Below are 12,564 nucleotides of genomic sequence, written 5' to 3' on the forward strand. Positions count from 1 at the left end.
GAAGATTTCACTAGTGCTTCAGGAAAGAGGTATCCTTACAACTGAATAATGCAGCAGCAGCTACTAACTCTTGAGTTTGGAAGCCAGTGCAGTTCTGTGCATTTCCTTAGATTTAGTGATTAAAGTTACGTCTGCAACTAGGCTTCTGGGCCATAAGGTCTTGAGAGCTGTCCTGAAGAGCCTTTGCACTGTGACCTCCTGTTTTTGGCTATTCCCATAAAGATTAGTGTTTTATCTTTCGTACTTCACCTTTGAGTCCTAAGATATGGTATCAGCTCTTCTGAGCTATAACTACCTACAAGGGTAAAGAGCTGGGTTTTTTTGAATAAAAAAAAAACAAAAAAACATCATTTCCAGAAGTAGCAACACTAACAGTCTCATCTCTGCCCCTTTCGTCCCTTGAGCATTTCACACCCAAGAGCTGACCAAATCAATGCTTCTATGTTATTGCATGCAGCAAATCTGCTTCTGTGCACTAGTGTTTTTGTAATCCTTGCATTTTTAGTTGTGGCTTGTGATTTTTCTTCTTAATTTAGCAGCTTTTAGGGAAAGTACCTGACTTTCAGAATACTTCAAACTTCTGTAACTGTCTTTCCTGCCTTCTGCCTTCCCCAGTTACCCTCCCCCAAACCTGTACAGACACTTAATACATCAGTTGCAGAATCATGGAGAAATAGATAATTGAATATTCACACATGCAGAAACAACACAGGCAGAATGTGGAACAATGTGGAAACAAGCGCAAAAAGAGGCGGCATCTGTTTATTGAAAATTAGAATGTAGAATAAATTAAGAGGGCAAGGTTAAAACACTTCATCTGCAGGCAGAGTTTGTAGGAGAGGGAGACGTTGCAGGAAGTTTAGCACATAGACTATAAAAGGGTTTATACAGTTTTATTTTTGCAAAGAGTTGTGGGTTTTCAATTTTTCCCCCGCAGACATATTTTAAAGGGAAAAAAAGTGTCCACATAAAGAATGGCCTTCCACTAGACATGGTTATATATAGTTGTTTCACAGTAATGCCAGAATTAAAATGTTTATTAACTCTTACTGTGGGTAGATTAGGCTGTGTTGCAGTACTTCAAGTACTGAAGAACAGAGCATTTTCAGCAATACCTTCAATTCCTGTAAGTGAACAATGTGCTAATTTTTCCACCAGTGCCAATACAGGTCACGTTGGCCCTTTCTAAAATGAATAATGAATTTAGCAAACTTGAATTTTTAATACCTCTTTGGGTGACATTCTACAGGGAGGAGAGTAGATAGTGTTTGACGGACTGAAAAATGCTGTGAATTTGGTTGTGACATGGAATTACCGTGCTGGCATTTCTCAAGGCCTGCAAGGACACCACATCAGTGAATACCGGATCTGAGTTTTGACTTCTGTTTGTTTTATGCATACCTTCGCATCTCATACAGTAAGCCTACAAAAGGTTTACCCTTTTAAAGCTGCTCGAGTAGACAAAAGCCATATCCAAGTCATTCATCATAAAACAAGCTTAATTATGCTAGGACATATTGACACTGCATCAGATTTTTAATCTTCAACATAATTTTATAACCATTGCTAACAGATGGTCTGATTACACTGAATTTGAGTTCTAAGTAATAGTTAAAAATTATAAAATATGATTAAACTGAAAATACCCATGCATACATAATTTTCAGAAGCTACTGCAAGAAGGAAAAACAGAGCGTGGTAAAACCTCTTCTCTGTTTCCTGAGGGAAATACCTTGCATTTAGGTGGACAGTATTCAAAGTTCCTTAAATGACTGTAAGCAGTGTGTGCTACTGGCAGCTCCTCTCCTGTGCAATTACAACAGGTATGCAGAACCTTATTTTTTCCACAGGCCTGCTGCTCTATTCCAGCATAAAAGGCATATTCTTTTCTATTTCAGAAGCTCCTTTATTGAAACAAGTGCCTTCCCCCTCCTATTTCTTTTTTTGGTCATTTAAAATGAGAGCAAGGAGTAATTTAAATTACTAAGCTCCTGCTCTTTAATAGCAATAACAAATGGGAAATTCTCATAAAATAGAGGGACAGCTTTGTGGGACTAATGGAAGTTGCTTGGGACTTTTGAACAGAAGGTGTCTTTTTTTTCAGTTATCATTTTAAGGTTACTAAAGGAAAGAGAAGCCGGACCTCCCTCTTCCTGCCATTGTTCATGATGTTTCATATCACAAGGTTGATAATGGGTCAGAGGTGATCAGTATCCCGAATTCTGGAATAGGGGAAATGTAAAAGTGAAACACTTTCTATTCATTGCAAAAGGTAAAAGGACAGAGCAGTCCTCTGACCAACGAGATCAGTGCAGAAAATGCTGTACCTGACAGGTCTCCTGTCAACATCATTAGGGTATTAAAGGAGATACTGGGCACAGACCATGCACCAGGCTTGGGGGAAGAAAAAGCTTACTGAGATTTAGAATTTTGTTCAAACTCTCTGCCTACAGGGTCCAATACAGACACCGCAGCACACCACCCACCAGTTTCAGCCTTGCACAAATGACCATGGGGATGAGTCTTTGGCAGAGGGAGAAGAGGAAAGCAAGCTTGGCAAGGAATGAGTTCCTTTCCTCTGACTGCTCCTGGCAGTGGTAGCAACCGGTGTAAAAGCTTTCCAGGATCTCCTGCTCTTTAGCTTAAGCAGTTCTTATGCATTGTATAAAGAAGCTTTTTGTACTGTTTCTAAACAAAACTGTTAATATGTAAAATAATATAGAAATGTTTTATTTAAATAATGCTCAGTGTCCTAAGTAGCCTTTATACAGACAGCCTCTAATAAGACATGACATAATACATACTTTCTCTTAGTTCGTGATGGTTTTCAGTCTTTACTTTTTCTATATTGTTCTTAAAATCAGCACTTTCTTCTTTTCTCCTGACTGGTTTTGGATTGTTGTTTTGGTGTACACTTAAGTTGGTATAGACTAGCACTCTGCAACTGTTCCTCTCATTAATATTATCAGAACTGTCAGTCACATCTGCAAATGTCCATACCAAATAATTAAACTGAACCAGATTGCCCATTTGGCAGTAGCTGATGAATACGATGCAAAATGCTGTATTTCTGTTTGCATCAACTTTTTGACAGAGAAGAATGATAATTTCCAAACTGTTTAAATTAGTTTCTCATGCACCAGGAGCTGCTACACATTTACATAAAGCCCTGTTGCTTTGTCAAACACTTCCAACCACTACCAAGAGTATTAAATAAATCTTTAACAACCTACTAAACACATAATTAAATGTTTATTTATATCCGTTTTCTCCTTTAAAAGTCAAAGGTTTTAATTTCAGGAAGTAATACTACAGTCAGATATCTGTTCTGTAATCTACTGTGTGGTAGGACTCAAATTTCAAAGACATCTCTATTAATACCTCTTGGAGAGGTTTGTCTTTTTTATTTATTTTTTTAAAAAAGCTTTTTAGAAGCATAATCCTCTTGAGATGGATAAAACTCCTCCCAGGTACAGAAGCTTACAAGAAGCTACAATGCAGGTTCAATAAGTCACTTTCATAATGAAAAGCACCTCCATGTTCTGCACTGTTAAGTAGCCTAAAGAGGCTTTTAGTTACTGCATTATCTGGAGTAGCGATAGCAGATTTGGGCAAAAAGATTATCTAGTTCGACTTGATAAGATTACTGTAACCAGAGAGAAGCTGCTCTGAACAAGATTTTAGGGATTTTTGTGGAGCTGTTAGACACAAAAAGAATCTCTCCTTCCCATTAGTATCATAAAGTTAAAATCTTAATAACTTACTTTAAAAGCAAGCAGCCTGTTCACCACTGTTGCCATCGGGGCAAACTTGCCACTCCCAAAGTCCAGTAAGAAGCTGCAGAAATACAGGTTATTGAGGGATGGGCAGAATGAGAATAACAAGGGCATTAATGAAAGCTTCCTGAGAACTTCAGGAAAAAAAAAAAAAGAAAACTAGAAAAAGTTACAGAGCTAGAGCTGTCCAGGGGAGACCCAAAAGATAATCCATAACACAGCAAAATATTTGAAAGATCCAACTTTCCAGGCACACGGGAATAATTACTAGCTTTTGATCAAATGGAATAAATTCCCCAAATTAGTATTTCCTATAGAAGCTTGTCCTCTCTGCTTTTTTTTTTCCTCACACCGTTTACACCTCGTCTAAGCTAAATGGCTAGTTAACAGTGTCATGTTAATAAGAAAAATGTGAGGTCATTGGAAATTATGGGTTAATGTTAAGAACATAGTATTGAAAAGGAAGAGGACAGGAAATCTGAACCTACCTTTTCTTATAGTACCCACAAAGACAACAGAAGAGATTTTATGTTGGAATCTGAAAGACTTTAATGTTTTAATACAGGTGGAAGGTTAAGGCAGCTATATACATTTTATGCAACATATACACAAGCCCTCTCTTCAACAATAGCTCTGTCATACTAGTGCAACTCCCGGTGAATGCACTGCATTCAACAAGTTCAGTACTAGAGATCACAGGTTTTTCTCATTCTACTGAAATAATAAATTAGAAATTACAATGTGATGATTTTCTTAAGAACATACTGAATAAGATTTTCAAAAGTACAGTGTTAAGAGGGTCAAGTCTCACTCAGTGTGAATTGAGTTGCGAAATTACTTTGATTCTTTGAAATCCTACCTCGTACATTGCAATACAGGCTCTGCTCATACAGACATTTTAATAAGTAATAAATTTGCTGTATCTTTCAATCGCCATTCAACTGTATATTGAGAGTTACTCTTCAGAAGCAGAACAATATTTAAACACCAGAGAAATTATTAAAATATAGATATAACTTGAGGGGGGGGAACCCACAAAATTGATAAATATATTGCCATTGTAAAGAAAAAAAACTTAGCTAGTGTGTCGTAGAGTGCAGTTTTAGGTATCGACAGTGTCAGAACATCCAAGAGGAAACGATTAATCACGAGCACACTGCTAACCCATCTCATTTTCCAGTTTTTGTATCTCATTTTGTCCAGCCTCTGTGAGGTAAGATAAGAGTCTTTTATAGGCTTCTCTGTTGAAAAAACAAAAGAATGTAACATGTTACTTAAACAATCTCACACATCCTAGGAGAAAAAGCACATAACTCCCAAACACGTTGTTTACATACTGGGATATTAAACCACAGTAACTTTCCTTCCTGTCCCCATCTATTCAACTGCTTTGTTTGCTGTGAGTTTTTAGCATGGCCAGGTTGGAAGAAGAAAAGGATTGCATTTTTTTATGGCTACAAGTGTAGAAGATGCTTAGAAATCTACTTGTTTAGTAAAATGCTGTGAAATAGAATTTTTTGTTATTTTAAAACATGGAGTTTCCAAGGCTTAGATGAGATTGGCATTCAGACTTACCTGATTCTGTTTGCTATCTCTGATTTCTGCATAAGAAATCTCCCTGTGACTTGTGCTACAGCACAGTGATGTGAGCCACTGGCACTAGGGTGTGGACTGGCACTGATGCAGATTTAGCCCATCATCCTCAACAAAGGGCAATGGCCATTTAAAAATAAACCTGGATTTCAGAAGAGGACTGTCACTCAAGGGGATTTTCCAGAAGAGTGCATATGTGTTGACGAGACTTTTCACCTTAAGTTCATTCTAACACCCTCCAACCTAGACAATATAATTATCGTTAAAGTACTGCTCCTGACATTTACGTCTATTTAATTATATATCTTTTTTTATGAAATACTAACTTGAGCAATTTTCATACCAGTTCCTTGTAATGACAACACTGGACACCACCACTATAAGCATCTAACACAACTTCTGAATTTTGTTTCTTTTATGTACATGGGTTTACATTTTAATATCTACAATAATTGCACAGAATTCATTAATATAATGTTATTTAATGGCCAGGACTGAAGAGAGAAAGTCAGTTATTAGTATTCTTACACTAAAATGTTCATGGATCACCTTAGACTGCTTGGTAATGGAGCACAGTCTAAATACAAATTATTAATACAAAATGTCCACAACAGACTAGATAACATATACATGTTAAGTAAGTGATGAGGCTAAAAGAAATTTAGCTCCTCAGTAATTTCCAAACATGTATTTCAAGAAGCTCAACCAACCTGGTTTTTTTCCATATTTTGTAGGTAAAGGGATGAATTTTGCCTTATTAACAGTATTTAAAAATATGAAATATATGAAAATATGAAATACATTATCAAAAGATTAAAGCAGGTAGTATGAAAATCCTGCATATAATGGTACTTCAGCCTGACCTTGAGTGAATTCCCTTAAATAAAAGCAAATGTTTTTATTTGTAGAGGATAATAAAAAACTAAATATATAGTTAGAAATTAGTTAAATATATTTCTCATTAAATGGAAAATTAATACTCTTTGACTACCCTTTACTGTCAGCTTTTTCTGGACGTCTATGACACTCATATGTTTATATTATGAGAGAACTCTTGCTGTTAACCCATGGGTATATATTTTTCAAGCATCTCAGATCATAACCAATTATATGGGTCATATCTAAAATTACAGTAAAGTCCTCCAAAACAAGAACTGCCAGGAAAATTCTTTGGGGTGGGAATTCTTCTTTATTCTATTTTGCAACATACAGTGCAGTAAGCAGAGGCAACCCAGCTTTGCCTAAGTTCTACTGGGGTCTGCAGCCCCACTGCCAAAACATCTCTAAAAATATTTAGCAAATACACATGGCTTAAAACCATGAAAGACCTGAGCAAAGGGAGATTTCAGCCTGAACACACTTAAATCACTTATTTTTTAATATCTTTGCTGCTGTCTAACATTGCTTTCTTTCAAGAGAATAAACCTCTACTGCTCATTGTCAAAAAAACCAATATTAAATAAAAATCAAACCTCTGCGTGGCATTTCTTCCAAGACCTTGTTTGTGCTCTGAATCCTTCAGAGACTGTGTGATTGTGGGAATCAGGCTGGTAACCAGTGTCTGATCCAAGACTGCCACTGTTTCTAGGATGCTGAAAACCCGGTGATCGTACAGAGCAATATAGTCCTGGATAAACTGCCTGCGGGGGATACAGAGGTATTTAATGCAAGGTCAAAGCTCGATGCAGAGAACATGCCAAGAACAACTGAAGAGTCTAATCAGAACAAGCAATCTGGCTGCATGGCAATTTTCATATTGTTACACTGAAATACTCTACATGGAATACTTTCTCTAAACAAAGCCACGCTTTGGAAGGCTAATGCTAAAAAAACCCCATGTTTTTATTTTTTAAGCAAATTGTCAGATTCTGCTGCTGTTTTCACCGGGGCTGACTTGTTCCAGAGTACTTTATAATGTATCTGTCTGAATGCAAAACTAAAACATGTATTTATTATTTAAAAAAAAAAAAAAATCAAAAGGATCAGCAAAACAAGAGACGTAGATTCAAGTCTGCAGAAATAATGTTAGCATTTCTTATAAAGCTCCACAGGGCAGACCACTGGCTGGAAGCACACCCATTTGTCTTGCTGAAGGTTTGAGGATCACAGATTACATTTCAATCAGAATTGAAAGATCAAGATTATATTTGAAGCAGAAGTAACACCCTAAGGATGAAACATCCCCTGAAAGTGATGTATCACGTACAGGGACAGTGGCATGCCCACAAACATCCATTCTTATTTCAGTGAGCCTCTCTGGAGCTTTCATCTAGACATGACCCAATGCAGCACCAGCGCTTAGGTTTGCAAAATGCCTTCCGATCTCAGGTCATGCAGCTCTTCTACTGTAGCCATGGGAGAAACAGGATTCATTTTGCAGAGGTGCGGAATAAGTATAGCTTACATTACAAGAATGTATTATTTATTTGGCACAAAATCAAATCAATAACATCAGTTAAAAAGATAAAAGCTAAGCTTGTTGTACGAGGATTTGATCTCCATTATATACACTTCAGATTGGCACCCATGTTTCACCACACCTAACACCGACCATCCCCTTTCACGAGTTTTTTTCCCCACTGCAGCAGCAACAAACCTCTCTATTATATATCTTCCAAAACAGTACCTGATCCATCAGAAAGCAGGTATGTTTCTCTCTCCTGCTTCTCTTGCTCTGGCTTTTCAGCCAAGCTATGTTTAAAACCAGTGCCAAAACACCATTATTTAAATACCATAAACAAGTGACAATGCGGTATGTTAAGGATAATTAGTTATTTTTAAAAAGACATGTTTGCTGTCAATTGGCTTACAGTAGCTTCACTGTCAATTGGCATATTTTCTGGTTACCTAAATACAGAAGTCAGCTGGGTGGCACGTTCTTCTCCTGACCCTGCTTGGCAGCCTTCTACCATGTACTGTACAATGTCTGTAGATATTTTTTTAACTGTAGAAGAAAAAGCACAAGATGCATACAGAGCTCTTGAACTGACCATCTGGAGAATGTCTTTCATGGAGACTATGACTTGTAAATGAGGGAAAAAAAAAAGGTTTTATCTTACTTTGATGCAAGGGAAATGACTGTGAGAGCAGTTAGATTGGCTATAAAGAACAGAATGAATCACAGATTTATGCAAAAGTCTTATTTTTACCACCCTTATCCTTTAAACATACAGATTTTTAAGTACACTATGGTCTCTTTAAGACAAAGCAAAGAGACACACAAATAAAATAGAGATTTTTATTTGAACTTCATCATTGCTATTTGAGTTAAAGAAAAGCAGTCATGGCATTATATCCTGCCCAAAGCTATACAGATCTACTCCTTACTTTCAATGGTGGGCATTGTTCTGGATTCTACCCTACCTTTTTTTAAGGGAAAAAAAAAACCAAACCAAAACAAAGACCACCCAGTCAAAAAGCACAAAACCCCACTACTTTCTTCCCCTTAATGGTTTCTATATAAATTTTCGATATACAGCTCTTCCTTTATGAAGGTGGAACTGGGCTGCAAGAACTTTTCTACAAGGGTGTGGTGAAGCCCTGTCTAGGCAGGCAGTGAGCTGGTGGCTACAGCAGCACAAGGCATTCAGCTCATGGTCCTCCACAGCACATGGCACAGTAGGTACTTTCAGCTTCAGGCAGGTATGGCTATGGTGGCAAAAGGGGGAAGGAAAGGTGTGTGTGATGATTCAGCTAATTTCCTAAGCATATCTTGTCCTTGAAACTTTTCTAGATCAGAATCAAAAAGTACTTTACCAGACAAAATTCCCAGGAAAAGTCAGAGGTGATCCCCATTCTGCTTAATGCCTCTACTGGCAGTCAGAAGTGGCAATTTTGAGCTTATGCACACATACACATTCATTATACAACTGTGGGGTGAACAGAGTGCTTCATTTTTTAAGAAGCTAAAAATAAAGAAGTTCTCGCTACCAAACAAAGCATGCTAAAAGAAGAAAGAAGACTCAAAGATGCCTTCAGAGAGCAACATGCTACTTTTAATCCAGTTATAATGCCTCTATGGGGAGAACATATGCTATTGTTAATTGGGTCTCAAACCTTTAGGTACAAGAAAACTTCCACAGTTTCCAAGATTGGGAGAAATGAGATGGGAAGGATGGGGACAAAGGAAATGCTGTTCAGATTCCTGAGAAGTTGATCATTAGTTCATTAGAGAGAAATGAGGCAGAACATCTCTGCCTCTTGGAGACAGATGCCCCAGACCGGTTAATGAAAAAAGAAAGCTTGTCCAGTTTATCTGACCAAAGTATCTCATTCAGCTCATCTAAGAGTCTTAAATATTGGGATGAAAGATGCTCAGCAGTACAAAAATCTTACAGGTGTGCAGAGATGTATTTAAAACAAAGCAGCAGCTCACCTTGTAGCTCATTAACCAACACCATGCATTTCAACACAGCCGGGAGAACTAAGTCAATGTCACACAGTTCAGTGCTGTGGGTTTTCAGAAGTACTTCAAGAATGAAAGCAAGAACGGAGGCCAAGCGAGGAGGTGGAGTGTTACCTCTGAACTGCATGTAGTTTTCACTGGGAAGACAAAGCAAACCAAAACAAAGTTTATAATGTGTTTCTTTCCATTCAATGTGAGCACCATGCACCTTAAAATAACTTTGTGATATTTCAGCAGGAGGCCTATTACATGGATTTGTATCTTTATCTATGCTCAACTAATAGCTTTATTTGTCCTACTCTTCGAAAAGACTCTCAATTTATCAGAGGACAGTGATGCCTCCTGACTCTTGTGTTGAGGGAAGTGAGAAATAGCAGTTATCATAATTATAGTTAAAAAGCCAAGTGTGACTATAAAAATTAAAATATAAAGGCAGCTTCATAAAATAACTGAAAAAATGGTGGAATCAAGATTCTAAGACTCTAAACCGACATCCAAAATACAACTGTTGTTCAACTGCTTTATTTAGCTTTATGTGCTTTTGTCAACTCACAATCCAACTTGTTATAACAGCTCTGCTGTTGTACTGGTACTGTTGCTGTTTTATTTTTGTCAACAGTATGTTGTAATGGGACAGCCAATGTCTGCTTTTGCTCTGTCACAATTAACACAATCATGTCCAGTATAAAATTTGTCATAAAGATAAAACATGACCTGTCAATCTGCAACAAGAGCAAATTCTGACATCATGCACACTGAATGTTCCAATCTGAACAGCTTGATTTGTTATTTTTCTGCAAAAGGATACATGAACTACTGTTATTTTGACATTACAAATTACTTTACTGAAATCTGAAGACAGTAAATTTTAATTGAAGCATTCAGGACAGAAAAGTGCAGGTAAAAAGAACACAGCATTCATCAGTTAGCAAGAGCGCTCTCAAAAGCTCCAAAATAACTTTTTAGATATTTAATATTAGATACCACTAGCTACCCAAACAAGCCATGCATGTTTACTGAGCAATGCATCAATTAAAAACCACCATCCTTGCTAAACACTTAATAGGCTGTGCTTCTACAACTGTCAAATTAAACTTGGCTTTCAGAGATCCAAGTATTTCATTGCACAGCTTCAGAGCACTGGTGTAACTTGGCAAACGAACTTGTAACACTTTACTTCTATATTCCTCGTATCATGTGGTCTTACTTTAATATTAGCGGCTCTGAAATCTTCCATCCCATTAATTTACAATGAAAATTTCATTTTTTTTTTTGGGTGTTCCTCCACTAAATGTTCTCTGACCTGGATTACACACCCCGATCATGTGGTTCAGTTTCCTCTGTGCAGCAGCAAGATAATCACTCGCTTTCATACGGCAAAATGGCCAGCAAACTTTTCACGTATTTATGTATAGACCTAGTGACCGCCTCCTGACCACCCAACAGTTTGCAAATCTGACTGCTGCTCCGTTCCAAGATATTTGTCCCAGATCAGTAAGTGCCATTACACTTTCAGAACTTTCTTTCCACTCTCAATCTTAAAATTCACATATGCAGGCACACATTCAAAAATAACTTTATTAAGGTGATGAAGTTTGAGTATTCATAAGTTAAAAACATGTCAGAACTAAGATTGTGCAATCTTAATTCACTCCCTTAATATGTGATACTACAGGCTTTACTTACAGGATTGCTATATATTTACCTAAGATCAACACTGAAATTCTTTTAATCAACATGTATACACCCTCTTAAAGAAAAATAATATTACCTTGTTTATAAGCAATCACCTTATATTTGAAAGGGTTTAATTCCTCTCTCAACATAGACAAAAACACAGATTGTTTTTTATTCTGCACTACACAAAACAAAGCTTCAGCCTTTCAGCAGCTGGGACACAACATTTAGAGCTGCTGTTGACATTGTGCAAGTAATAATGGCTCAGTTAACAAGTACTGCCTTCCCCTTTCCACACCCCAAAACTTCTATTTCCCCTGGGTAGCTGGCACACCTATGTTATATCCTGACACTTACAAGAGTAACAAAGCCTCCTACGTACAGGTACCTGTTGCAACTATAAGCACTACAACTCTGTAACCCTAAATACAGCCTGATACACAAACGTATGATCATGTATATTGGACTGCAATTTTTCTATAAAAATACCTGCTTTTCATGTGGCCCCATGCAATGTTTTTTCTTATACTCTAGGACCACTATCCTCAATAACTCTCTCAGTAGTCTCCAGACCTTCCCAATTTTACTCTCCTACTCTATACACATTGTCCTTCCTTTGCTCCCTACCCGGCAACTTACAGGCTCTTCCCACAACCCAGCTATCAGTTACCTGAGAAGAAAACAGAGGTTTTGTTTTTTTTTTTTTTTTTACTTCACTGGTCCTTACTTTACGATACGCAGAGTGGTCTTCCGTAGACGCAGCATCTGGGGGGCTGTAATGGAACTGCATAAAGCAGTCAGCATAGGATGCTGTCCGGCTCCAAGCACAGTCGGAGAAGAAGGGAGAAACCGTCCAAAATACTGTTGGATAATGCTCCCAAGCAGTTGATTTAAATAGGCACTCTGCGTTTGGGACTGACAACATATAAAGGACAGGCCCTGTAGAAGAAAATTTTTAAAAGTGAGAAATTGAATAAATTTTTAACAATACTTTTGAATAAATCTTTAACAACCGTGGGCTAAATACTCCCTAGACACTGTGTAATCTACTGCACACAGAGTAACTACTGCATGACAAGTTAGTATCAGTAATTTGCTGCAGATATGATGGTC

The 12,564-nt window shown here is 37.4% G+C and overlaps 1 protein-coding gene across 1 annotated transcript in view; it reads right to left on the bottom strand.

Annotated features, from left to right (window-relative positions):
* Nucleotides 1–3,621: 3,621 nt before the first annotated feature.
* MMS22L (MMS22 like, DNA repair protein) overlaps nucleotides 3,622–12,564 on the bottom strand; it is a 96,264-nt gene continuing 87,321 nt past the window's right edge. Inside the window, exons 21-25 of the mRNA XM_086744285.1 lie at nucleotides 12,179–12,390; nucleotides 9,745–9,911; nucleotides 8,217–8,313; nucleotides 6,842–7,009; nucleotides 3,622–5,017 (exon numbers count right to left, since the gene is read on the bottom strand). Of these exons, the coding sequence (XP_086600411.1) occupies nucleotides 4,936–5,017; nucleotides 6,842–7,009; nucleotides 8,217–8,313; nucleotides 9,745–9,911; nucleotides 12,179–12,390 (726 nt within the window). The 3' untranslated portion in view covers nucleotides 3,622–4,935. The remainder of the gene's footprint in view (nucleotides 5,018–6,841; nucleotides 7,010–8,216; nucleotides 8,314–9,744; nucleotides 9,912–12,178; nucleotides 12,391–12,564) is intronic.

This window comes from Chlamydotis macqueenii, chromosome 3 (genome assembly GCF_036417535.1).
Source record: "Chlamydotis macqueenii isolate bChlMac1 chromosome 3, bChlMac1.mat, whole genome shotgun sequence".
NCBI lineage: Eukaryota > Metazoa > Chordata > Aves > Otidiformes > Otididae > Chlamydotis > Chlamydotis macqueenii.